General features: G+C 42.4%; 1 protein-coding gene across 1 annotated transcript in view; it reads right to left on the reverse strand.

Moving 5' to 3' along the window:
- Positions 1-27,875, reverse strand: part of WDR76 (WD repeat domain 76) — a 140,738-nt gene that overhangs the window by 16,550 nt on the left and 96,313 nt on the right. The window contains 11 exon segments of the mRNA XM_040415662.1: positions 9,774-10,042; positions 10,639-10,679; positions 10,681-10,711; positions 10,713-10,851; positions 12,192-12,195; positions 13,852-14,001; positions 16,153-16,308; positions 17,360-17,398; positions 17,494-17,598; positions 21,225-21,251; positions 23,936-24,026. Of these exon segments, the coding sequence (XP_040271596.1) occupies positions 9,774-10,042; positions 10,639-10,679; positions 10,681-10,711; positions 10,713-10,851; positions 12,192-12,195; positions 13,852-14,001; positions 16,153-16,308; positions 17,360-17,398; positions 17,494-17,598; positions 21,225-21,251; positions 23,936-24,026 (1,052 nt within the window).

The raw sequence follows: 27,875 nt of genomic DNA on the forward strand, positions 1-27,875 counted from the left end.
TATGAAGAATACGGGAGATTGTTGTCACATGTACCACACAGCCAGTACTTGCCAGATATTCCTGCAGCTCCTTTAATGTTGCTGTAGGCCTCTTGGTAGCCTCCCAGACCAGTTTTCTTCTCGTCTTTTCATAAATTTTGGAGGGACGTCCAGTTCTTGGTAATGTCACTGTAGTGCCACATTTTCTCCACTTGATGATGACTGTCTTCACTGTGTTCCATGGTATATCTAACGCCTTGGAAATTCTTTTGTACCCTTCTCCTGACTGATACCTTTTAACAATGAGATCCCTCTGATGCTTTGGAAGCTCTCTGTGGACCATGGCTTTTGCTGTGGGATGCGACTATGAAAATTTCAGGAAAAACCACCTAGAGCTGCTGAACTTTATTTGGGGTTAATCAGAGGCACTTTAAATGATGGCAGGTGTATGCTGACTCCTATTTAACATGATTTTGAATGTGATTGCTTAATTCTGAACACAGCTACATCCCCAGTTATAAGATTTCAGTTTGTTTTTCAATTGAATGGTACAGTTTATAGGTCACATTAAAGGTGGAAAAAAGTCTGAAATGATTTATCTTTGTCTCATTTTTTTACAGCACAGAAACCTGACATTTTAACAGAGGTGTGTAGACTTTTTATATCCACTGTATATGGACATCACAAGACTCAGAGCTGCATTCATAATTCTGCAGGCTTCTTAGCTCATATATTTCATCATTACCCGATTCATTCAGTGTCTGGTCAGAACCTGCAGTACTAATTTGCATTCACCAAACACTGTACAGTATTGTGATGTAGGGAAAAGAAACTGCACCAGAACACAGTATGTCAGTCAGGACTCAGTGTACACAGTTATATTACATATAATAAAGTATATTTATCATACAAAAAAATAAGACAGTTAAAAGCAACACAACATAAAAATTAAAGGGTATGTCCCCCTGCAACCAATTGTGTGGCAAGCAATTATTTCATTGCTGTAATGCATCAAAAATAAAAATGACAAGTAGTCTTGTACACAGCTCCAATACAAAGCTATGTGTCTCCATGGTTACAAACTACAAACAAACGAGGTGTAGCTGACTTTAAAGTCATAAACCCTTCCATCTGACCTTTCCTTCATGTATATTACTTTGGTAGTCGAGGACAGATAGAAGAGAGTATGACTGCAGGATTTTACTACAGAGTTTTTACGCTTTAATTATGGAGACACGTAGGTATAGAAGATGAAACAGTAGGAGTGCTGATAGTATTGGCTGACATAATAGTGAACAAACTGGAAATATTAAATGGGTATTCCGGCTATTGCAAGTTATCCCCTATCCACGGGATAGAGGATAACTATTAGATCTGTGGGAGTCCTACTGCTGGGACCCCCACTGATCATGAGAACAGGAGCCCCAAACCCCCTGCAATGAACGGAGCAGCCGGTCGCACATGCGTGTGGCTGGTCCTTTCATTTCTATGGTCGTTCTGGAGATAGCCAAATACAGCGCTCCACTATTTACCGAACTCCCACAGAAATTATTCTGGAGCGGCCTCATGCATGTGCGACCAGTCACTCCTTCATTTCAGAAAGGGTGCAGGGGGTACGGTGCAACTGTTGTCGTGATCAGTGGGGGTCACAGCGGTAAGACCCCCACGGATCTAATAGTCATCTCCTATCCTGTGGATAGGGGATAACCACTAACAACCGGAACACCCATTAAATGAAGCATCTGCATTACTGGAAAAAGGTAACATACATCTCTCGTGTTTCCCTATGAAAGGGATTCTTAAAAGGAGTCTTCTTCAGGTACATCTGGTTCGTTTTTCCACACACACACTTCTCCATTCAATGTCCCTGCAACCACCAGGTTGCTAGTGGGATGAATGGAAATGGCACTTGGTCGTGTAGAAAGATAAGAGCTGGATAATGTATGCACACTTTGTCCCTTAATGTTGCAAAAATCTATTTGTTCAATTCCCATGCAGCCATGGCCAAAGCAGTCTTCTTGCTTGGGGTCCCACGTAGCTGGTAAAAAATACATATAATTGCTCAGTTGGCTATTAAATCTGAAAAAGAGAAGGAGTCTGGTAAGATTGCATGTGCTGCACAACCAGGGCGTTCATAACACATTTTTGTATTTTATTCTTATTTCAGTATGTGAGACAAGAAGGCTGAAAATAGAATATCGTCCAGCGGGACAACTCTGATTTCTGCTCCATGTTGCCCCTCCGCACATTCCATTGCTCGCACAGAAGTCAACTGCCTGCACTGCTGTGTACCTCTGTAGGGAGCAATACATTCACATAGTACACGACATCCAGAGACAGACAGATTATGCAGTGTAGCGAAAGAGAGGGACCCTCATGTAGAACAGAAAGTGCAGACATGGACTGGAGGTTGTTCATAGCAACCTAAAATGAATGTAGGGATCAGCTAGGCTGCCATAAGCAATACAGCAGTGTCTGCAGAGGGGAGGAGCAGCAGAATTGTCTGAATAGTGCCAGTGGAATAGTAACTAACAAGATCATTATATCACAGTATATTGGCTATGGGCATACCCTGGTAATAGGGGGACATATGCTAGATGAGCATGTCCCTTTTTCTTGAACATTAAAATGTAAGAAAAATAAAGGAGGTCATTTATGATTTGAAGTAGAACACTTTTTGGCGTACTTCTGTCGCAGATTTGGTCGCAAAGGGGATTTGAGGTCGAATCTGTGACTTTTTCCCCGCGTTGGTGCGTGGCGTGGTCAAGGGAGGGGGGCAGGCCGGCCTGTCTTATTTATCATTTTCTACGCCTGTTTTTGGTGTAGAAAATGAGTTAAATCTGTGCCAAAAAGGGAGCTGGTGTAGATTTAAGCAAGTCGACTACATAACTTAGGCGGACAAAGCCTAAAATGCAGGTCTTAATAAATGACCCCAAGTGTCTTTATTTTAGTCCTTCACATATGAGAGCTGCAGAATCACCATGAATTAGGCCCTCTTCACACATAGATAAAATACCATATTCGCGCTGCACGCAGATCACTTTAGTGTCCTGGATAAATCCTCTAAAATTTACACTGTAATCAAACACTGCTCCTCGTTGCTAGAAGCAACACTTTTCAATGTCGATGCCTAAATCATTTACACTCAGGGGGAAAAAAAAGAAATGATATCCAATAGTGAAGGACTGTCACTCCAAAGCTGAAAGCCATTGGATTTATTAAATTCACCAGTTTAAAACACAAGATCGCATATAGCCCCTCACACAATTCTAAAACCATCAAAGGGGTTATCCGGTAAATGATAGTGATGTCCTATCCTCAGGATAGAGGATAGCTCATCATTATCAGATCAGTAGAGGTCAGAGTCCCAGCACCCCTGCCGATTAGCTGTTTCTGGGAGGCGCTGCGCTCCCCGTAGCTCTGATGAGCACAGCCGACTCCCAGGAGCTTTTGAAGCATAGCGCTGGTCATAGTACAGTGGCTGTACTTGGTATTGCAGCTCAGCCCTATCCACTTTTATGGGACTGGACTGCAACAAGGTCATGTGACCCATGTATGGTGATGTCACATGGCCTAGGAAGGGGACGGCACTTACTGAGCACCCGACCTCTTCTAACAGCTGATCGGCGGGAGTCTCCGGGGTTGGAGACTCCCGCTGGTCATCAATAACTATTTCCGGATAACCCCTTTAAGACCTAATGTCTAATTTAAACATTTAAAAATACCGCTTTTAGGCAATTAAAAAAAACTGTATCCATCACCTTGGGTTACCCTCTCAACTACATCATCTGGGATTTCCTCTCTATCAGACACCTATTACATTGTAATGGAGGACAAACTGAAACAATAATTAGTATTGCATGAAAGGGGTTGTCTCATCTCAGACAAGGGGGGCATATCACTAGGCTATGCGCTCCATTATCTTATTGGTGCCGATTCCACTGCTGGGATCCACACCTATACCCTAAATGAAGCCTCGCAAAAAGGTGGCAGGAGGACTCTGGTCCGGCCACCACCAAGCACTCTCCCCATGGTAGTGAATGGGAGCGCACCAAGCTTACGCGGCCAGCGCTCCCGTTCACTTTTATGGGCCCGACAGAAATAGTCGAGCCAGCACTTGGCTATTTTCAGCGGCCCCATAGAAATGAATAGAGGGCGGCTGCATGCCCAGTGCGCCCTCCACCACTTTCAGGGTTCCGTTCTTGATATTGGTGCGGGTCCCAGAGGTGGGACCCGCACCTATAAGACAATGGGGACATATCCTAGCGATATGCCCCCATTGTCTGAGATGAGACAACCGCTTTAAACCAAAGAAGATTTTAAATCAAATTTAACCTTCAGCGGCAATTTTTTAAAATTGCATTTTACTCATCGTGGGCTAAAAATAATTTTATCAATTTGTCTTTATCAAAAATATTGAGCCGTTCTGTCACAAAGAGTTAACTGTCTAGCTGTGTAAATGTTACTTTCACTTTGTGCCTATCTAATAAACCTTATCTCTAAATTACTAAAAGGGCATAAACACTTATTTAAGCCACATTCTTATCAGTAAGATCAGAACTGAGCTATAATGAGTGTTTAAGAGGTCAGAAAGCAGAGATACTGTAAGGAGCCCGTCAGCTGAGCTGCCTGATGGAACAGAGTGAAAATTCAGAGCCTGCTACTGGAGAAACTCAAGGCTGCACAGAGAAAGGGGTTCAAAAACGAAAAAAATAAATAAAAAAATTTAGCTCAAAATAAGAACATCGCAATAATAACAAAAAATTGTCCCCAAAGGTGTACATAGGCTTTAAGATTGACCATTGAAGGGTGCCCAGCCAGAATGTCTATTCAGCTTCCTTCTGGTTGATCTTGTGTTTAACCTTTGCAGTTTTGGATTGGCAGTACTTCACTACTGGATATCTTTTGTTATTTCCCCCGAGTGTGAATGATTTAGGAAAAGATCCTAGCAATGAAGAGCAGTGATTGATTATGTCCATGGTAAGGCTTTTAGAACATTTATCCAGGTCACCGGAGTGATCTGCGATGGAGCTATACTCCTGAAAATCTCCTTTTATAAGAGAAGCGCTAATCTGGTATTTTTTCTATATATGTTCTGTTTTCTTTCTCCAGTAGGTGGTAAGTAGGCAAATGTTTTCTCAAAAACAGTAAGTCATGGACATTGGTCTAATTGAGGTATTGTGTCTAGGGCACTAATTCCCAACCTGTTTACCATGGGGGATTCCCTACTAATGTATTCTGGGGAACCCCTACAACTAAATCCTATGTCCGCAATAGAGTGTCAGCATCTAGTTTTATTGATGTGCCCCAATAATACATCAGCCCTTGCATCTTAATGCTACACCATTTTAAGATATCTGCTTGCTGCTTCTTGTTTGTATTCAGAGGCTAAACACGGAAGCTCAGCTCAATGTAATTGCTGTGCCCTCTCCAATTTGATTGACAGGGCAATGCATGATGAGGTTTTCACTGCCTGGCCCTGTCAATAAATCGCAGCGGGCGTAGCAGTTCCAAAGAGAGCCGACTGCTGATAGATGCCCTTTATGAAAAGGACACAGACCTAAAAAACAAGCCAAAATCCCATTTACATCATAGTAATCATTACTGAACATAATGAGTGCTCATATATTACGTAAAAATTTTGACGGGTTTCTTCTCAAAGTCTTTAACTCGAAAAACCCTGTAAAGAGAAAATAAACCGCACTTCAGTATGAAATACATTACCACATTCCAGTACATCAATGGATTGGAGGAAACAAAGTGAGGGTAAAGCAAGAAGACAACTTATGGAAGGACAGGAAGAATCCAAATACAGAAGAAAGAAAACAAAAGAAAAAAACAGTGGGCCACATTGCATCAATGAGTAGCTTCACATGCACAGTGCGCATATTAAAGTTGCACGCTAGGACTATCAATGCTGGCTTGGTATGTAGTCATAGCTATGCAGCCTGTGTCAGATAAAAGACATGTCCTAGTCTCTAACTGAATTCCTTCACTTTCTATCTCTCCACTCTCACTCCTGCGGCTGGTCAAGATCGCTTTCTCAGACCAGGCCCGGCAACCGCTCCGTCTGTTTCCTGCAGTGTAACTGTATATAATGTCATTGTATAATGCTGTTGAGAGGGTCCTGACAATAAAATCTTTAGTCCTCCTCCTGGTTGGGCCCCTTCTGAGTTTGGGCCCCAAAGCAGTCGCCACTGTTTTCTACAGATCAGACTGACGGTGGGCCCTCAAAATCATTTGCACTGATGGGCCCAATGGATCATAGTCTGACACTGAACATGAAGCACATAAAACCACCTACAACCATGGAACTTTCTCTGAGATTGTTACACCACCAAGTCACTATTAGGGTAAGTTCACACCTGATTGAAAAAAAGCCAACACAGATTTAGCTGCAAATTCAATAGTGAATCCAAAGCTGCATGTTTTACATGTGGATTGTGTGGCAGATTTGACTGCATGCATTGCACAGACTGAACAAATGTGTGAAATTCTATAGAAAATATTGACAATCTGTGGACTAAAGTGTTCATAAACTTTGATACATACCATATTAAAACTAGTCTAACTGTCCTAAAATGAATTTGTAATTTAAAGTGGTCCATCAAGTTACAATATTAATTGGTTCCAGTTCGACCATTGTATGTTGAAACCATTATAAGTTGAGTAATTGGTTCCAAAGCCCCAAAATGTCATCCAAGATAAGAGAAAATTAAGATTTAAGAAAAATAAGCAGATAACTAAGACAGATAAAACAAGTCCTTACATATAACAGTCAGGAATAGCTGGTAACTAGCAACTAATCCAGCTATTTTACCAGAGAAGTGGCCTTGATTGGTTGGATCTGAGTCTGAGGCATTGTATGTTGAGTCTAGTTTCAACTTATGATGGCCCAGGAAAGATCATTGTATGTTGAAAATATTGTATCCTAAGGCCATTGTATCTTGAGGGACCCCTGTACTTTCTTTTTTTTACTATTTAGTTCCAAAATAGGCGCCCGAAGTTTAGGCACCTATAGCACTTTGGAATCTATACAAACACATCGCTGACAAGTATGGACACAAGGCTTTAGCTGCTGCTGCGGCTTAGGATGTGCTATGCCAGGCTTTAGCAGAGTGGAGCTGGCACAGGCAGGAGCAGCGATGTGTGCTTCTGCCTGTACAGTGCTCACTGGCCCCAGTGGAATCTATACACCAGGACACGGTTGACAGGTCACTGTTGTATGAGTGTATGGATTTCAAAGCGCTATAGGCACCTGAACTTCAGGTGCAGATATAGTGAAAATAAAGTTGGTTGGTTAGATTAGTTTTTAATTAAGTATATTTCAAAATATAGGTACACTTAAGTTCACACTGCAGGTTACTTAGTGTGGGAGGTTTTCCACAATGTATGGATGAGTTTTGTTGAAATCTCATTCACTTTGCTGCTATTGTAATAAGCTTTGGATCTGCCTATAAATCCCAATGGAAAATCTGCAGCCTCTTTGCTATAATAAGTAGATATAACCTCACGGCCATGCCATGAGAGAGTTACAGTATAGTATAGTGCCAGAGCTCCTCCGTCTTGCACCCCCAAAAGTTACCTTATTCCCCAAGGAACCCACTGACTGTCTGGTGTCCTGAGATGAACAGGTAAAGAGACGCACAAATAGAAACCCACACGAAAAAGTTCACATCGGACTAATGAATTTCTGTACTTTGGCCTTGCGTTGTATTGCTGTACAGCGGTACAACTACGACAGATTTGTGAAAAGCTGCATCAACCTCCTCCTATATCCTTTACCTGGTTCATCGTAAAGACACCATTAGATTACCTGTCAACAGTCCAGTGATCAGATATTCATGTGGAAGTTCTTTATGTCTTGCCCCTAAAAAAAAATTCTAACTGGCTGCCAAAATCTGCAAATATGTGCCCACCATGGCAATAAGTAATAGATATTTGACAGACATTAAGGATGTGATTCCTGCACGTCACAAGAGCTGTCAAGGCTTCTTACCTTAAGTTTCATCCAACAAACTCATAAGGATGCGCCTTTCCTGTGACTGGAGAGAAGAAGCTGATAAAACTTTATTTGGGTATTTAGGGAAGTTCGTCACCGACTTCGTATTTGTCATGTTGAGCATATCGTACCATCGTAGATACAACTGTCTGTGATTTATAGCAGAAAATATAGTGCAAATAAAGTATTAACATACAGAAGAGAAACTATAAATGTAATTAAACAACAAACATTAAAGTAATACTGCACTTTATGAAATTATTGTGGAAAGAAAGGAAACATTTCCCTATCAGCCAGTCTGCTGGGTCCGGTAGAAATCTGGTGGAGAAGAAGGGGACTTCCCCACCTTAAAGAGGTTATTCATCCGGTTAGTATTAGTTACCTATATACAACCAGGGGTGGGGGTTCTAACTAAATGGAAGTGCTTCAGCTACCACAGAAGGTCAAAAGTTTCTTCTACCTTCTAGTCAGAGGCAAATTTGCTTAAGAGATACATTTCCCCTTATATCTACTGTGATATAGCATTTTTATCCTTTAGATCAGGGCTGCACAACCTGCGGCCCATATAGCAATGGTTTGCGGCCCCCGTCCTGCTGGACAGAAACACAGCTGATCGTTGCGATCAGCTGTGTTTCTGCCCGGAGTACCGCATGGTGACGGATGGCAGCTTCTGCACTGTAGCAGGACAGGTCCCCGGCTGTCAGTGACAGTGGGGGAGCCAAGAAGAAGGCAGAAGTGGTTTATCAGTGCTTCTGCCTTCTCCTCAAGGAGCGCTATGCAGTTTAGACCCCAGCAATAACGTGATCGCCGGGTGTCTCGGGGGCAGGGGAATGCAAAGCTGCAGGGTTAGTGAGTGATCAGCTCTGCCTTAAACAAAGTCCTCCCAGCAGGCTGGTTTCCCTGTAACTGGTGCTCCTTTGGATGCCCCAGTTACAGTGGAAATAGTGCAAAAAGTCTGCGTCCCCAAAGTGAACCTTTTGGGGACAAATTATGTGGCAAATATAGATTAAAAAAATAAATAAATTTGAAGACACAATAAAATAAAAGACAAATAAAAGAAAAAAGAAGCCAAAAAAAAAAAAAAGACCTCTTGGGGAAAAAACAGTGTTGTAAAAATATATAAAAAAAAGAAAAAAAAAGAAAAAAAAAGAAAATTTTAACAACAAAATGTAAAAAAGAAAATAAAAAGGAAAAAGTGCAAAATTGTTCACAGTTTTTTTTATGACTTCTTGGGGACATATTATGTGACAAAAATATTTTAAAAATAAGTAATAAAGTGATTATAAAAAAAAAATTAAAATACTAAATAAATAAAATACAAATAGCAGAAATATATTTAAACATCCCTGCGTTAGGCGGTCGGGAGCTGGTTAACAAGAGATGCTTTGAAAATTATTTTTCAGCTGTTCAGTGTCAGTGAAACACGGATGCAGCAAGGACAGCAAAAAACGGATACACGGATTCATCACTGACCACCTGCTCACTGATTAGAGCACAGACACGGACGTGTGAATGAGGCTTAAGTGCTGAAATATCCTCTTCTACCTCATTGTACACATCCACTTATTGATTATGTGCAGTTGTGAATTCCTCCATTTTATTTTCAATATTGGAGGTTCTGTCCCCAATTTGTGCTATATCTTTTTGCAATGCTGAGAAGGCAGTGGTGATATCTTTATGTATTGACTGCTTCAGCTCAGATAAGAGGCTTCTCAGTGTAGATTCTGTGACTGGAGAGGCTATTATGGCCTCTGCTGCTGGAAGGCTATCCCCACTGTGGCCTCATGTATACATTCAAAAGAGCCTCTCATTGAGGGAGCTGCTTGCTCTTTATTGTTGTAGCTGTTCTTGGTTTCATGGAGAATCGCAGCTTGCTGGCGGGGAAGGCAGGGAGGATTCTGAGCGCTCGCCTCTCTCTCGGCGCTTCTGTGCTGTAAACTGCGGGCGCCATCTTGGATTTCAGTGCGGGGGCGAACAAAGACCTCTATCTTGCTGGGTGCCGCTTCTTTCAGTTTACTGCGGCCCATATTGTGGAGGTGAGCGTGTGGGTCAGCTGCTGGGCTGTATTATGGAGCAGATTAGGGGGTTCTGGAGTGCTGTGTGCAGCTTTTTTGTGCGGTACCTGTCGGAGCTGGTGCGCTGTGTGTCCTCTTAGCTCCACATCCGACCACGCCCCCCCCACCCATGCGCACTTTTTTGATCAAACGTGTGTTGGGCCCATCTAGCAACGTTAAGGTGGCTTCTGCAGATGGGTACCTAACACTAACAGAACTGCCTCTTTGCTGGGCCTAACCTAAGCCTACAATGTTCAGGGCGGTTGGTAGGATCCTGCTATTTATACCACTGCTCAGTAGCCCTGGGCCGATGGGCGGGGAGACACACGTTTGATCAAAAATGTGCGCAAAGAACTTTAATTTTTAATATATCGTAGATATAGTACCACTGTAATAGACAAAATCCCTAGTTCTATTGTTTGCATGTGTAATGATGTGCTGCCATCCTGTTTTTTGTTTGCCTGTATATCCATAGCCAGCCAGATGTAAACAGCGCCTGGACCGGAAGATGGAGATAGCGGGAGTAGCAGGAGCCAGGAAAGTGTCAATCAGGAAATCAGTTCAAGACAATGATACAAAGAAATTATATAGGGACATGCTCACCTTGATCCTGCTACTGCACAGTGATCCCTATTGAGAGGATTGCACACTAACAGTACGGGTATTTTTCATGCGAGCTTCCCTGAACATCGCAGGCATTTGTCGGAGTCCTACGGTCCCCCACTGACAGCTTTGAATTAGAGTGACTAACTATCAGGACAGAACCGCTAGCTGACAGGAAGTCAAACGAGGTGAGATATTCTTCCTTCGGTAAATCTATAAAGAAACACAAATATTTCATTAAACAAGTAGTGTAAGAAATAAACATATTTATCCCATACAGTGGAACGCTGTTGCTGTTTTTCATTGCTTTACCCCCCAAAAAAACCTGATTAAAAAATGAACACCCTACAGTGGTATCACTAAAAACTACAGATCATCCTGTGAAAAATGAGCCCTCAAACAGCTCTGCAGACTAATATAAAAAAGTATGGGGGTCAGAACATGGCGATAAAAAAGAAAAAAGAAATTCAAAATGTTATTTTTTAACCCTTTTGTGACCAGCCGGTTTTGGCCTTACTGACCAAGCATTTTTCTTCCATTTTTTTTATCGACTACTTCCAAGAGATATACAGTTTTTATTTTTCTGTCTATGTTGCTGTATGAGGGCTAGTTTTTTTACGGGACAAGTTGTAGTTTTTAATGGTGTCATTTTGGGGTACACATAACGTTCTGATTAACTTTTATTCTAACTCTTTTCTGGGAGGGCTATGGGAAAAAACAGAAACACTGAGTTTTTACTTTTTCATTTTTACAGTGTTTTTTTTTTTATTTTTATAAATACCATAATATCTTTCTCTGGGTCAGTACAATTACAGCGATACCAAATACATATAGTTGTTTTATGTTTTGCTAAATAAAACATATGGGGGAGATTTTATTTTTGCATTTGTTTTCATTGAAAAGCATATTTTCAATGGAAAAGAAAGCGTTTTTAATTGGAATTTTGTAACTTTAATAAATGGGGGGTTTTTTGTTTGTTTTTCTTTACCTTTTTTTTAACACTTAATAGTCCCAAAAGGGGACTATAATAGACAATATTCTGATTGCTTTTAAAATACAAGTGCATATCCCTATAGTGCAGCAGTGGCAAACTTATGGCACGTGAGCCAGAAGGGGCACTCAGAGCCCTTGCTGTGTGCACGCGCGCCCTGGAAAAAGTCTAAAGACTTCCTGCCATTCAGCGGCACAGGCAGCGCAGCGATGGTGCCTAAAACAACCAATATCAAAGCTCCATACAGAAAAGAACTTTGATATTGATCACTTTGAGCAGGCTGCCAGAGCATTCGGCACACTGCTTTCAAGATGTTGAGGGAGGAGACTTTTGCAGTGTGCGCGATCTTCACCCAGCCAGGCAGGGTAAGCAGCCTTGCTGGGCAGTGGGCTCCCTGATAGTTTCAGTGGTGGCAGTGGGCTTCAGAGGGGGTCCTAGCTCTGAGACCCCCACTGATCTCTATAACGAGCAGTCTGAAGCACTCAGCAGAATGGTGTTTCTCTTCATTGATGAGCGCTGTAGTGAAGACAGTCTCAATATAAAGTCTATGGGATGTCTTCACCATCCTGCTCAACAATAAGGAGAAGCAGCAGTGCTCATTATAGAGATCAGCGGGGGTCTCAGAGGTGCGACACTCACTATCAACACTTTTGATATGCATATCAACAGTGTCAAAAAAGTGTAGTAAATGTCTAATGTTGGACAGGGGGCCTGGCTGGTTGGACAGGGGGCCTGGCTGGGGGTTCTGAACCGCTTGGGGGGGATGTCTGGTTTGAAAGCAGGCAGGCTATTACAGCTAAATGATAAAGTACATGGAATATGTATATGTAAACAATTTCGGACTGTAGTAGTCAGGTTAAATTGCTGTCTTGGCACTTTGCAATAAATAAGTGGGTTTTGGGTTGCAGTTTAGGCACTCAGTCTCTAAAAGGTTCGCCATCACTGCTATAGTGCATTGAATTTTAATGTCAGTGCTATGCCTCTCTAGTGTAAAATACTCAAGGCTCGCTTGGGGCCGGCCTATACCAGGTCCCAGCCAGCCTTTACACACATCGGCACCCTGCAATCACATTTTCAGGGTGCCAATGGGGAGACAGAGGGAGTCTGCTCCTTCTGTCACCGTTTACATGCAGTGGCCATTGCCTGCCGCATGTAAGGGTTAAACAGCCCGGGTCAGCACTCCTGCCGGTCAGGGCTGTTAGAGCAGGAGCACGGCTCTCATATGAGAGCTGAGCCCCTGCTCCTCGGGAGACCCGTGCAGCGCTTAGACTGGGCCGCCGTGAAAAGGCAGCATCCCAGCCTAAGGCCCCTTAGTGACCGCCGTAAAAAGGCGTATTGGTGGTCACTAAGGGGTCAATTATTAAGACACAAAAAAACTGTATTTATTTGGTATCGATGATCAAACTGATCTAGAGAATAAAGGGCACAAGTTAGTTTTACTGCATAGGGAACGCCACAAAATCGAAACCCTTAAAACAATGGCGGAATTGTGTTGTTTTTTTTCCCCCAAATCCACCCTATTTGGAATTTTTTTTACAGCTTCCAACTTTATTGTATGCAATATTAAATGGTGCCATTAGAAAGTACAACTTGTATGCAAGAAACAATAAAAAATAAAAAAATTGAAAATCGCGCGCACGTTTTATTCTGCTGCTCACCTATACATGCAATTTATTTATATTTTTTTACATATTTGGAAAGACTGCGTGACATATTCCTGGTTTATAAGTGATGCATGAAAGGTGGCCAAAATAAAAATGTCCCTTCGCCATCCTGCAAAAGGAGCCCAGCGGTTGTCAGTGTCCTTATTAGCTGAGCGGTGCTGACAGACACCAGTCTAAGGTAAGCTATATGAGCATCTTCGGGTGGGTTCACATCATGTTTTTCCCTGCCTTTTAACATATACATTAAACAGATGCCTCAGACTGATGCCATACACCATAGAGTTCCATTGTTAAAAAAAAAAAGAAGCTTTTTTTAATCCTTTTTTTTGTAATGTATATGTCAAACAGAGGCATAAAACGTGATGTCAACCCAGCCTTATAGACTGGCATTTTATGGTAAGTGGCCCCTGTTCAACTTCATTCAGTGGCTTGATTCACAAAATATCTCACAGAAGGCCTGAATGGTAGCTAGGAATAGAAGAAATGTGGAAGGCAGAAGAATTTTGAACTGTAACTTCCCATAGGATATTTTATATATAGTACATGAAGCAAATTCACCTCATCAAAGACAGAGCGAGAGATGTCTCCACAGCGGATTGTCCCTTCCTGACCAAGTGTCACCAGATGTCTTGGATCAGATGGAGAGAAAGCAACGGAAGTTTTGCCAGCATGGAGTGGAAATAAATAAGCCCCTGCTGACTGGAGTTTCTGAAAAGTTATTTCAAGAAGCAAAATTAGAGGAAGGAGATCATATAACAACTCATTATATATGTACATCCTGAGCCCAGGCAAGTATGTATGTACAAGGTGATGGTAAAGGAGCTGCAGCAGTCTATGCTGTGGTGGCCTGGCTTTGCTGGTGTATCATACTCATGTGTATTCAAAGCCAAATCTAGACCCCATACACATGACTCTGTATGTATTTTCCAGTTCACTAAATGTGGATCCGCAAAATACATATACCGGCCGTGTGCATCCCGCAATTACCCCTTCCGCGTGTGGTGCCCTATGTCAGAAATGCCTATTCTTGTCTGCAAATCGGACAAGAATAGGACATATTCTATCTTTTTTTTTTTTGCAGGGCTGTGAAACGGACATACGGACATTGTGTGATGTCTGCATTTTATTTGGCCCCCACTGCAAAAAAAATAAAAATAAAAAAAGTGGATGCGGACGAAAAATACAAGACAGGCTCCACACACAGGTTTTTTTTATTTTGCTTTGCAACATCAGAAACAACTGTCACAAAATAAAACAGAGGCATTCCAGAAGGACACACTACGTGTATATGTACTTCACGCAACTCTTACATTATTTCAAATGAAGGAACATAGGGCAAAAAACCAACAACTGTAGAGTGAATATTAATAGTGGAAAAATTCATGCAACAGAAAACTGTGCATAGCCCTACTCTAAACCCCTGTACTTACACTGGCCATGCATATAATAAAATTGATCAAACCCACTGATTTCATCAGGACTGGCTGACCATCTTATCTATATGTATTTATATATACAGTACATCAAATCTATATTCCTCACTACTTCTCAATAATGTCCTGTATGCTGCTTCTGAGTAAGGGCTCACGCACACAGTCGTAGCCGTTTTTGAGGTCCGCAAAACAAGGATACCGGGCGTGTGCATTCCGCATTTTGCGGAACTGTACATCCTGATCTCTGTAGAGATGTCCTATCGTTGTCCACAATATAGACAAGAATAGGACATGTTCTATTTTTTTTTTTTTTGCGGCCTCACTGAAGTGAATGGATCCGATCCGCAAAAAGTACGGATCAGATGTGGACCTAAACCACGGTCTACGGAACCACGGTTCTGAATTAGGCTCTTTTCACACGAACGTATTTTGTTTCAGTGTCCGTTCCGGTTTTTTTTGCGGATTGGATGGGGACCCATTCATGCATCCGTATATGTCCATTCAGTAGCCCCTTTGCGGACAAGGATAGGCATTGTTACAATGGATCCGCAAAAAAAAGGATGCAATATGGATGCCAAAAGGACATCATCCGTATTTTTTGCGGATCAGTGTTTTGCGGACCACAAAACACATACGGTCGTGTGAATGTTGCCTAAGATAGAGTTAGGGAGCAGAATCTCCTGTGCCTATGTGCATTCTTTGGGCAGACATCGTGACAGCCAGCCTCCAGCTCATGTAATACATGTAGTCTGCAGAGCGAAAAAACTGCTAAAAATATCAGATGCAAGTCATATTATGGTTAGTGGTTCGGAGACAGCACACCAGGGACAGCAAATAGCTTTGAATTCAATCTATATTTTACCAGTGGTACAATCTCATAACATTTATTGCTTATTGCAACGTTTAGGGCCCAGTTCGGTGCCCTTGCAGTGGAAATGATATGACCGCGCCTTCACAGCTTGACAAATGCTCCGAACTGGGCCCGAAACGTTGCAATAAGCAATAAATGATATGAGATTGTACCACTGGTAAAATAAAGATTGAATTCAAAGCTATTTGCTGTCCCAGGTGTGCTGTCTCCGAACCACTAATACAAGCTACTGATTTAACTCCTTGGGTGGAAGGAATCTGTCAGGGCATGTGCACCCACAAAAGCCGCTCGACAAGACGTGTCCTGAGGTCTCACAGTGATTAGAATATAATGGTTAGTGGTGTCCCTGATGTACACACAGGGCAGCTCATTCTAAACAGTTAACTGAAAGTAAAGGTACGCTTTATATACATCCAATAGCCTTCTTCTCTGCAGATACACTGCCGCAATCTCTGTCTGCACGTTCGGCAAGCTTTAGTACTTACAAAGAGCAAGTTGCTATATTCACACACAACAAAACGCCAACATTAGAAATGTAATGAGACTAATACTCACCAAATCCCACAACCCAACATTACCGTAGAGGTCTCCAGCTGCTACAAGTGTTTGTGCATTTGATGGGTGAACTGCTGTAGAGCAAACGGCAGCAGGATGAATTTGGGCAACAGCCCCTTTCTCCAGTGTCAGACATTTCAGACTGCTTTTATAGCTAAAATCAGAAAGCAGAGTTATAACAAATATGGCATTGTTCACATCTCTGCTGTTTGCTAGCCCTGGAGGCATATGTCAGGAGTAATCCACATCCTAGACCTTCGAAGGAAGACTGCAATGTATACAGTGGCATATGTTTCCCAGGATCCCAACTTCTGCCACAAAACAAAATTCTACATTTTTCCAACCAGCACCTGGATCTGAATACTTTTGTAATTACCGTAGCATAGCCACTGAGTTTTTCAATAAAATAAATCTGTATAGCGCCACCTGCTGTTTGGTCTTTTCCTTATTTTTTGTCCGTCTCACGTTCACTGGTTAAACGTGCTCAGTTTAAAGAGGCACCAGGATCAACCCTAATGAACCAGGCATATAGCCTACTAGGGTTGATGTCGCTGAGTTAAAAACAATACCTGTATTTTTTTTTCTTGTGGGTGGTGGCGTTGTGGAGAAATTTACACTTTTATTTCTATGCAAATGAGCTATTGGAGCACCGAGAGGTGGGCTCATGCAGGTTGAGGGAAGGAGGTGCATTTGAAGTAATGGAGGAGTCTGTATTGAGCACCAGGGGCGTCGCTGGAGTGGTGCTGAAAGTGCTAAAGCCCGTCTCTTGGTGCTCCAATGGCTCATTTGAACAATCAATCATAGCATAACCCCTTTAAAAATGTATACTGTGTGGTAAAGCTTTTTTATTTTCTTTTTAATTGTGTATTTGCCTCTCTGTATAGGAAAGCATAATATAATATAATATTCTTATTACCTAAAAGGATACTCTTTTGGCATACAATGGATGCATGGGGCTTACACATTTATTCAGTGGGAGCAGAGAGCTTTCCCATGACATATGCCGAATGTGAAGAAAAAACAAAAAGTGAACATAGCCTTGACCAATAAAAACAGTGTAGCAGCCATGACATAAAAGCATTCCCATGTCTGAGTTCAGGGAAAATTCTCATCATACATGTAAATATGAAGGCAAATTTCTATTAATGTGCCCAATGTACAGTAAGCCTAAGAGTGACAAGCATTATACAGACTATTAGGTCCTACTTCTGAGCTTTTGGCATTTAAACTTTAAAGGACTGGCAAACTAAATGCAGGGAGAGAGAATAAAAGTAGTTATTTACAGTTTCCCAGGACTAAGTACATACTGTAAGTCATAAACTAGATGCCAATTGTACACACCTTGCCTATACTAATGGATTTCCACGTGTCCTGGAAAGATTTCCAAGCACAATGATCCACCTGGTTTGTGGGAAACATCTTGATAGGTCCCGTAGGAATCTCTGGCTGCAAATAACATAAAAAGTCAAATCATCTGGAATCGTTGAGTGTACGTCAATTCAATATTTTTTTGAGCACCAAAAGAGTAAAATTCCAGAGTCACAATTCATTTGTAATTTCTTTGCTTCAATTTTGTTTGACGCAAAAGTATTTCATTTGCAATGGGAAGTGTTATCACCAGGTCACCGGAACAGCCATGGGGACGGCATGCGCACCTAATTTTGCAAATTTATTTTTAGGTTGGTGAGAAGACACAAAGGTATTCACGGAGGAGTTGAGGTTGTACACCAGTCACATTTTATTTTGGGGTAGATGAATCGATGTATTACTTTTATGGGTAGGCACTATAGGATTTCGCACTTCAATAAATTTGTGAGAACACAATTACGTGCCTGGATTTGAGGATAATACTTGCACCTGGTGACAGTGTCCATACTGAGATTTTCAGGAAACCTACACCTACTAATAAGCATATACAAGCATATTTTTCCAGCTCACCATATCTTTTTCCATGCACGAAACAGACCGGACCAGTCCTCACTTGAAACACGAAGAAAAAGAGAAGTTCCAGCATTCAGGATAAAACCTAGATGTTTTCTTTATTCATAATGGTCACACCGCTAGGTGAGGGAGAAGCTGTCCATGTATGTGAATTGTGACCATTATGAATAAAGAAAACATCTAGGTTTTATCCTGAATGCTAGAACTTCTCTTTTTCTTCGTGTACACCTACTAATAATCTGTTGTACTGGGATAGCCGGGAAAGCTATCATCCACCAACACTGAAAAAAGGAATACCAATAGGACAATACTTTAGAGCAACCAGGTATTGCTCCGAGCAGTCATAGTTTCAAACACAATGTAATCTTCTGTTAAGAGCAAGAGGCTATCCGAAAAAAGTCTTGCACAGGGCATATTCCAGGGCCTGGGCTATTAACCGCATCGATTTATTAAAGGTAAAAATCAAACACAAGTTGAGGATTAAAATGTATGTTGTGTTGGTACGGTTAACCAACAACATCAAACCATGAATAAGGTATTGAGACGTCACTGGTATTGTTAACATGCACACGAATGTTAAATTTTTAGCACCAATTAAGGTCTATGGGGCTATTTTCGTTTTGTCCTATTTTTGGTCGTTTTCATGGCCAGAGGGACCCCATTGAAATAATGGGACTCTTTTAACACCCATGGATGGGGTGTTTTTTTTTCCGGCCTAAAATTTTTTTTATTTAAATTGAGGACCACTATGGGAGTCATTATTACTGCTGGGGGCCACTATGGGGGACATTATTACTGACTGCTAAGGGCCACTATGGGGGACATTATTACTGCTGGGGGCCCCTATGGGGACATTATTACTGCTGGATCAACTATGGGGGACTTTATTACTAAATATCTATGAAAAACTGACTGTGTCCGTTTTTAACAGACTTTTCTTTCACTGTTGTGTGCATGTAGCCTTTAATTAAGGCAGCATTAACACCAACGCCATCAATCACATACAGACAAGGTAGGAACCTTCGGGATGGGATCAACTGGTGGATAGGTCACCTCTCTATTTTAAAGCAATCAACCAAGACAACCAAGGAATTTATCAACCCCAATAATAACACAAATACCAAGTATGGGCTGGTTCACCACAAATTATTTTGAAATACACACTTAAAAAACCAGCGTGGAATACACGTCTTTTTTCAGCGTGAAAAAAAGTGTTGACTTAATACAAACTAGAATTTTTAGCTTGAGGTTTTTGAAGCCAAAAAACATGTGGAAAACACACAAAAAAAGCATGACCTTGCTGTTTTTTTCTGCTTTCATTTCAATGGGAGATTCCGCACTGATTCTGCCGCAAGATAGGGCACCCTGCAGCTTTTTACGCGTGTATAAAAGAAGCAAGTGCTGCCTCCCAATGAAATGAATAGGAGGCTATTTTGAGGTGTTTTTGGAGCTGATTTGAAGCTGATTTTGAGAGAGAAATGCTCAAAATCAGCTACCGAAAACTCAAGTCGATTACATAGCACAAATTGTATAAAATATAAGAGTGAAACTGGATCGCACATCCTCAATACTATGCTTTTATCTAATAACTGCTTCTCAGCATAATGAACATCGCTTCTCAGCACAATTTGTCGTATACCTACCCCTATGTTGCATGCTGTACATGAGGCATTAGTATACAATTTGATCAAAAAGCATAGGCTCATTCTGGGTCCCACTGCCTGCTGGTGCGGTGCTACGGCGCCGGTGGTCGCTGCTCAGCGCTGCGCTCAATTTAGAGTAGGTTCCCATTCAAAGAGGCAACCTTGTCGTGGTGAGTGGGCCTGTGCTTTTTGATCAAATTGTATACTAATGCCTCATGTACAGCATGCAACATAGGGGTAGGTATACGACAAATTGTGCTGAGAAGCGATGTTCATTATGCTGAGAAGCAGTTATTAGATAAAAGCATAGTATTGAGGATGTGCGATCCAGTTTCACTCTTATATTTTACACGTTACATATCACAAAGTACTTGCCCTAAGGGTCCATTCACACATCCTTGTTCTGGGTCTGCATCCGTGCCTAAATTTTGCAGAACGGATGCAGACCCATTCATTTAAATTGGGCTGCAAAAGATGTGGACAGCATGCCAAGTGCTGTCCGCATCCATTGTTCTGTGGCCCCACAAATAAGATAGAGCATGTTCTATACAGAATGCATATGGGTGGTATCCGGACGTGTGAATGAACCCTAAGATATAAATGTTGGCAAGACTAAACAAGATGACGTATTTCAAAACACCCGAGTACAACTAACCCTAAAGATGATACAACCCTATCAAGACACATTAGATACTTTAATGGAGAATATACTAAATGCTTGAAATCTTGAGGATAACGCGGGGAGTAACGCAGAAATAACTTGGACCTAGACGTGGCAACATTGATGTAATGCTTCTCCAAGAAGAATCCAGACGGATATATCGGTTAGGCTACTTTCACACACGCGTTTCAGTCATAGATCTGCACAGACGGATCCGTTCAGATAATACAAACGTCTGCATCCGTTCAGAATGGATCTATTTGTATTATCTTTAACATAGCCAAGACGGATCCATGTTGAACACCATTGAAAGTCAATGGAGGACGGATCCGTTTTCTATTGTGTCATAGAAAACGGATCCGTCCACATTGACTGACATTGTGTGTCAGAACGGATCCGTTTGGCTGCAAGCAGCGTTTTGGTGTCCGCCTCCAAAGCAGAATGGAGACGGAACGGAGGCAAACTGATGCATTCTGAGCGGATCCTTTTCCATTCAGAATGCATTAGGGCAAAGCAAAACTGATCCGTTTCGGACCGCTTGTGGGAGCCCTGAACAGATCTCACAAATGGAAAGCCAAAACGCCAGTGTGAAAGTAGCCTTAGAAAGCCTCAGCCCAAAAGGTCTCAATGAGGGCTTTTCATTTGCCTCATTTTTTGTAATTATGTTTAAAAGATCGGCAGAATCAATAGAGATATTAAATAAGAGAACACATTACTATCGCAATATCTTGGTCATTAGAGCCGTGGTCTGTGTACCCACAATCATCAATGATTCACAAAGAGGATTGCTCAAAATAAGATAAGTGTATTATAAGAAAATTACTTACCTTTCTCCAACCACTGGGAAGGACCTCCTAATAAAAAAATAAAAAAAAGTGTTGGAAGTGTTGCATTGTCAAACTGCTAATAAGAGAGATGCAACATAGTAATCTATAATATACACTCACCTAAAGAATTATTAGGAACACCTGTTCTATTTCTCATTAATGCAATTCTCTAGTCAACCAATCACATGGCAGTTGCTTCAATGCATTTAGGGGTGTGGTCCTGGTCAAGACAATCTCCTGAACTCCAAACTGAATGTCAGAATGGGAAAGAAAGGTTAACTCATTGGTGGCATTATACTTACCTGCGATGTCTGTGTCCGGCCAGGCGCTGCACAGACCTTTCACTTACCAGTAGGAGGAGCGCCCCGGCCGGTCACAGACATCGCAGGTAAGTATACTGCTTCTAAAATTGCTAAGTAACCATGGCAGCCAGGACTGCAGTAGCGACCTGGCTGCCATGGTAACCGATCGGAGTCCCAGCGATTAAACTGGGACTCCGATCGGAACTCTCCGCTGCCACCAATGATGGGGGGTCGGTCATTTTAATTAGGGGGGGGGGGGGGGGGCGGCCGTACTGGCCACCAATGAGTTAAAAAACAGGGGGGGGTGGGGGGGGGGGGCGGCCGCACTGGCCACCAATGAGTTAAAAAACAGGGGGGAGGGGGGGGCCGGCCGCACTGGCCACCAATGAGTAAAAACAGGGGGGGGGAGGGAGGGGGGCCGGCCGCACTGGCCACCAATGAGTTAAAAACAGGGGGGGGGGGGGGGCAGCACTGGCCACCAATGAGTTAAATACAGGGGAGGGGGGGGGAGGGTCTGCCCCTGCTGCCTGGCAGCACCTGCCAGGCAGCAGGGGGCAGTCATGTACACAGTTCTTTTAGTATATTCTAACTTGAAGCGTCCCCATCACCATGGGAACGCCTCTGTGTTAGAATATACTATCGGATCTGAGTTTCACGATCTAACTCAAATCCGATGGTATATTCTAACATAGAGGCGTTCCCATGGTGATGGGGACGCTTCAAGTTAAAATATACCATCGGATTGGAGAAAACTCCGATCTGATAGTATATTAATAGGGACTCCTGACTTTACATAGAAAGTCAATGGGGGACGGATCCGTTTGCAATTGCACCATATTGTGTCAACATCAAACGGATCCCGTCCTCATTGACTTGCATTGTAAGTCTGGACGGATCCGTTTGGCTCCGCACGGCCAGGCGGACACCAAAACGCTGCAAGCTGCATTCTGGTGTCCGCCTGCTGAGCGGAACGCAGGCCAAACGGTGCCAAATGATGCATTCTGAGCGGATCCGCATCCACTCAGAATGCATTGGGGCTGTACGGATCTGTTCGAGGCCGCTTGCGAGAGCCTTCAAACGGAACTCACAGCGGAACCCCGAACGCAAGTGTGAAAGTAGCCTAAGAGTGTCACAGAGTGTCATCAGCAGCTTGCAACAGAGATAGAGACTGAAAGAGTCACAGCATAGAAGTGGACATCCTTTGGCCACATCCCACACTGATGACCGCTTCATTGTGAACAGTGTTATGCGGAATCAGATGATGAATGTTACACAACTCCAGGCACATTTAACGGAGGTACCCAAGTGTCACGTTAGACCATTTGAAACCGTTTACATCAGCATTGTCTACATGCTAGATGACCTGCAAGGGTACATGACCACAGGCGTCATCGTCTTGCATGGGCTAGTCAGCATCTATGCTGGATGAGGGACCAGTGGGCATCAGTGATGTTCACTGATGAAAGTTGATTCACGCTGAGCAGAAATGATGGTCGTCAACGATGTCAAGGAGAGCGCTATGAATCAGCCACTGTTTGCCTTTGGTGGTGGTGGTGGTGTTACAGTGTAGGCAGGTGTGTCGAGTCAATACAGAACTGCCCTACACTTTGTGAATGGTACAGTGAGATACTACTTGAATAACCTCATTAATCCAGTCATTGTGCCTCTGCATGAACAACATAGGCCTAATTTCATCTTCATAGACGACAATGCTCCAGCTCATCGAGGTCGCATTATTAGGCAACAGCTGCTGGAGGACTAGGGTACCTCAAATGGAGTGGCCTGCACTTTCTCAGACCTAAATCCCATTGAAAACCTATGAGATCAGCTGAGTCGCTGTGTAGAGGGTCGTAACTCTGTACCCCAGAACCATAATGAGCTGAGGGCCGCCCTTCAAGAAGAGTGGGATGCCATGCCTCAGTAGACAATAAGTCTATCCTCATCATTATCATTTCCCATTAACCCCTTTAAATGTGCGTAATACCGTTGGGTGTCTGCTTCTTTGGAATGCAGGTGCTATGGTGAAGACATGGAAGCATTTTGACCCTTCAGAGATTTCAGTAGGTGTTTTCTATCTACAAAACAGATGACAGTAGCATAGAAGCCATCCTTATGGTAGGCCATCAATATTAGACTGGTGGTTTTGACTTCCCGTTCAACTGGTTGAAATGGCCACACACCAGATTCCCCTTTGTTTACACGGACAAGGACATTTTATAGCAGTTGTGTCTGGTGTTACAGAGAGACCCATTCAAGCAAATGGAACTGAGCTGAAATACCAGGCACAGCCGCCTGAACCCTTAATCAGATGAATAAAGAGGGTGCAGGTAGGTGAATTTAAGGTATCCTCTAATAAGGATAATTATGTATGGGTGCAATATGGACAGTCTATGCAACTTACGTCTGTCACAACTTTTTTTTTTTTCCTCCATTGCTATTAGTACTTTTCCTTGAATTCCTCTTGGACCGACGTGTCTCTATATCACTTTTTGGCTTCTCTCTTATAAAAAGAAAAAAATATGTTCACATGAAGATTTGAAATAACCTACCAGCCTACTAGAAGGATGCAAACCATGGTACTGGAGGTAATGCGATAACCTTAATTTAGACCTCTAGAGTGCAGATCATCTAGGTACAACACTACCAAGGCATCACAACCATGAACATTCAGTTCAGAATCTGGTTTATTAGGCAAGCCCAATAAAACAACATGTTTCAGGACTCCAGGGCCCCTTTGTCAAGTTACAAAGACAACAGAATAACCAGAGGCGGGACCCGCACCTATCAGACAATGGTGGCATATCCTAGCGATATGCCCTCATTGTCTGAGATGGGAAAACCCCTTTAAGAATACCGACCAGGTTGAAAAATATCCGTTATAGTAAGGACCCAAACTCTCAACGCGTTTCGCTCATGGCTTCTTCAGGAGGTAACATTATATATCATATACCCACAAATTACAGGACATGTCCTATTCTTGTCCGTATGTGGATTGCACATGGAAGGTGCATATTTTGTGGATCTGTGGTTTGCCGACCACAATAGGACACAGCTGTGTGCATGTAGCCCAAGTAAGAGTACGAGTTCTTGAAAAACAAACCTTTGTGGTGTAGGTTTGGGGGTGTCAGTAGTGAGGATCAGGTGAAACTAGGGAAATTAATTATCTAAATAGATCAGGTTTATTTCTATTGGTTGCCCAGCTACACCTACACATCACGTGAACCCAAGGCGGGGATGATTATGACAATCTATAAATTACGAGATCTTATGGTGAGGTAGGAAGCCACAAGATGAGCCTCCATAACTTGTGACAATAGTGTGAAGACAGCACACCGAAGACGCATATGACTTCATTAAATATTTATTTTACCAGTGGTACAGTCTCAGAGTTACATTTATTGCTTGTTGCGACGTTTCGGGCCCAGTTTGGTGCCCTTTATCAAGCAGAAATGCAAAAAACAAGGGACACATATAAATATGAGTATCAAAAATACAACTATTCAAATATTTTAAAATATTTATCATAATCTACAGTATTTTCATCCATAACATGAGGAAAGATTAGGTATGTCCGTGTGGGTAAACACGGGCTGAAGGGTAAGAAGAAACTAAGAATTAAAATGACATGATTGGAGAACATGACCGTATGTACTAAATAACATGATTACAGGAAAATAGTTTCAGATACAGAATAGTATAGATTACATAATCAAGAGTGACAGACTATATAAATTGATTGGAACAGGTGGCCAAAGAGGATAATATAAGTTGGTCTAGATGCTTATAGAGGGTTGTAATAACTCTGATATAAGCACTAGGCCAGCCAAGTAATAGAATACAAATGAGAATTGCCAGGCTAGAGTAATAACCCTAACAAGAGGATTCCTTGCGTTACCACTTATTCCACTTAGAGCCCCTCAATCAAAAGATTCTAAACAAACATGGCATATCCTACAGGAAGTGCCCCCAGTGTCTTTCATTCCAGACCCCTCATGTCATACAAACTCCCCTCCATCATTCGTGACTGCTTGGTGAGGTCCGACTTCGGAATCTGGGAAAAATGACCCACAACAAACTATCACTGGGTCGCCCAATTTGGGCACATACCCATGCTTGGATGTGCCCAATGTGGGCAATGTCACCAATGGCAACACTTTCACCCATCCATCGTCAGGTAAAAAATACTATATCAGAGGTCCACTTTTCATGTACCACCTGTTTCGTCATCTATCTCATCAAATGTCCTTGCTGACTGGGGTACGTGGGTGAAACCACACAAAAAAAAAAAATCAAAAACAGATCAGTCAACACAAAGCCAATATTCGTACCAATAAGAGGAAGCTCCATTAGTACAGAACTTTCAGGAATCTAAACATACACCCAGACAACTCCACTTCCAAATCATTGACTGGGTCCCGATCCCCCGTAGAGGGGGGTAATCGCGGGGAAATCTTACATTTAAGGGAAATGCAATGGATCCGCCACCTGGGTACCTTGGGCCCAGGAGGCCTTAATAAGGATTACAAATGTTTCTAATTGTAATAACTGTACCGTGTCCTATGCTCTGTCTCACATGCCTCTTAATGTTTTTCCAATAGGTCCTTCCTCCGCATCATAATCCCATGATCCCAACTAAAGAATTAACCATATACAGCCCTCAATCATTATTTACTGCCTTCACTATATAGTGAGGCTGGTGGGTATTATGTTCTTTCCTGCTCCCAGGGTTTGTATCTGTGCCTTATTGTATCTAGATAATAGAATTTATGAAATCAATGATAACATATACGCTGCACCAATCACACAAAACCAGATGCGCCTTACATAGATATCTCTTACTATCCACCAAGCCCTGAGGAACACTCCAATATTGGCTATGCATTTGTCTGGCAATAACCTTCCTATTAAATTCCTAAGAATAATCTGTAATTCAAAGGTTTTTCAGCTTCCAAGATGCCGCTACATCCCTCGGCGACACTGAGCATGCGCCGATCTTCTTCCAGCCATTGCCATTATCCGACATGGCGCCGCATGCCTAACACGCAATAGGGGCGCATGCGCCTGACGGCACACCGCCCCTTAGATCTCAACATCCAACCCATCCGCCATACCGCGGCTCACCGCACGCCTGCCGAGCCAAATGTCCTGCCCTTCACGTGATCGGGATTACTTCCCGATAAAAACCCATGGCGTGCTTTTATCCACTGCACGCTGTGGAATTCTGACACCCGGCCTTCTCAAGTAAGGCACCACCAATGCTCCTATTACATTCTGACCACTGGACTTTATTTTATAGCACCACGCATGGTTGGGTCGTACACTTTTGATTCCATGGCAGCCAAACATTAGTGCATATATACTGCACTACGATCTAGTCATATCTGGCTTATGTGTAATTGGATTCTACGTATTATAATACTTATCATGGGCACCACCTACACCCTTATCAATCAGCTTTGACTTACATATAATATATTAACTCTAAAAGGTTACTCTAGTCTGGCAATTTCTCATTTGTATTATGATATTACTTGGCTGGCCTAGTGCTTATATTAGAGTCATTACAACCCTCTATAAGCATCTAGACCAACTTATATTATCCTCTTTGGCCACATTGTTCCAATCAATTTATATAGTCTGTCACTCCTTGGTATATGTAATCTATACCATTCTGTATCTGAAACTATTTCCTGTAATCATGTTATTCAGTACGTACGGTCATGTTCTCCAATCAGAATTAATAAAGAAATTATGACTGCACACACATATAAGCAGTAAAGCTGAGAAATGGGCATCCATTCTAAAGTTCAAGTGGTACCTACTATAAATGGATCAATGGAAGCTCTTAGCGCACATTTTGATCAAACTTGTGTCGGGCCCATCTACCAAGCGCAAGGTAGCTCCCGCTGACGGGTCCCTATCACTAATATACCGCCTATCTTGGACTTATCCAAGTCCACATTATCAGGGCAGTCAAAGGTGAAAGAAGCTTTTCACACACTTGGAAAGGATATACGGGAGGGTTGCATCAACTGTTTCATTCTCTGCAGTTTTGCCTGTGCATAACCTTCAGCATGACATGAAGATGCGCATTAAGGAATTCAATGTATGGCTTGGTGAATGGTGTCGGAACCAAGGTATGCTTAGTGTCTCATGTTAGCTCTTGTTGGAATGGAAATGAACTGACAAGAAGATGGTTTGCATCTTTCTCTCAAAGGAACGAATGTCCTCGGTGAACAGTTCCAAGTATTTGCTAAGGAGCATTTAAACTAGGAAAGGGGGGCAAAAGAGTGATAATCCAGCAGTCCGACTGCCCCCCGGAACAATGCCAGAAAATGCCAGTAGCACA

The sequence above is a fragment of the Bufo bufo genome, chromosome 1 (genome assembly GCF_905171765.1).
Source record: "Bufo bufo chromosome 1, aBufBuf1.1, whole genome shotgun sequence".
In the NCBI taxonomy this organism is placed as follows: domain Eukaryota; kingdom Metazoa; phylum Chordata; class Amphibia; order Anura; family Bufonidae; genus Bufo; species Bufo bufo.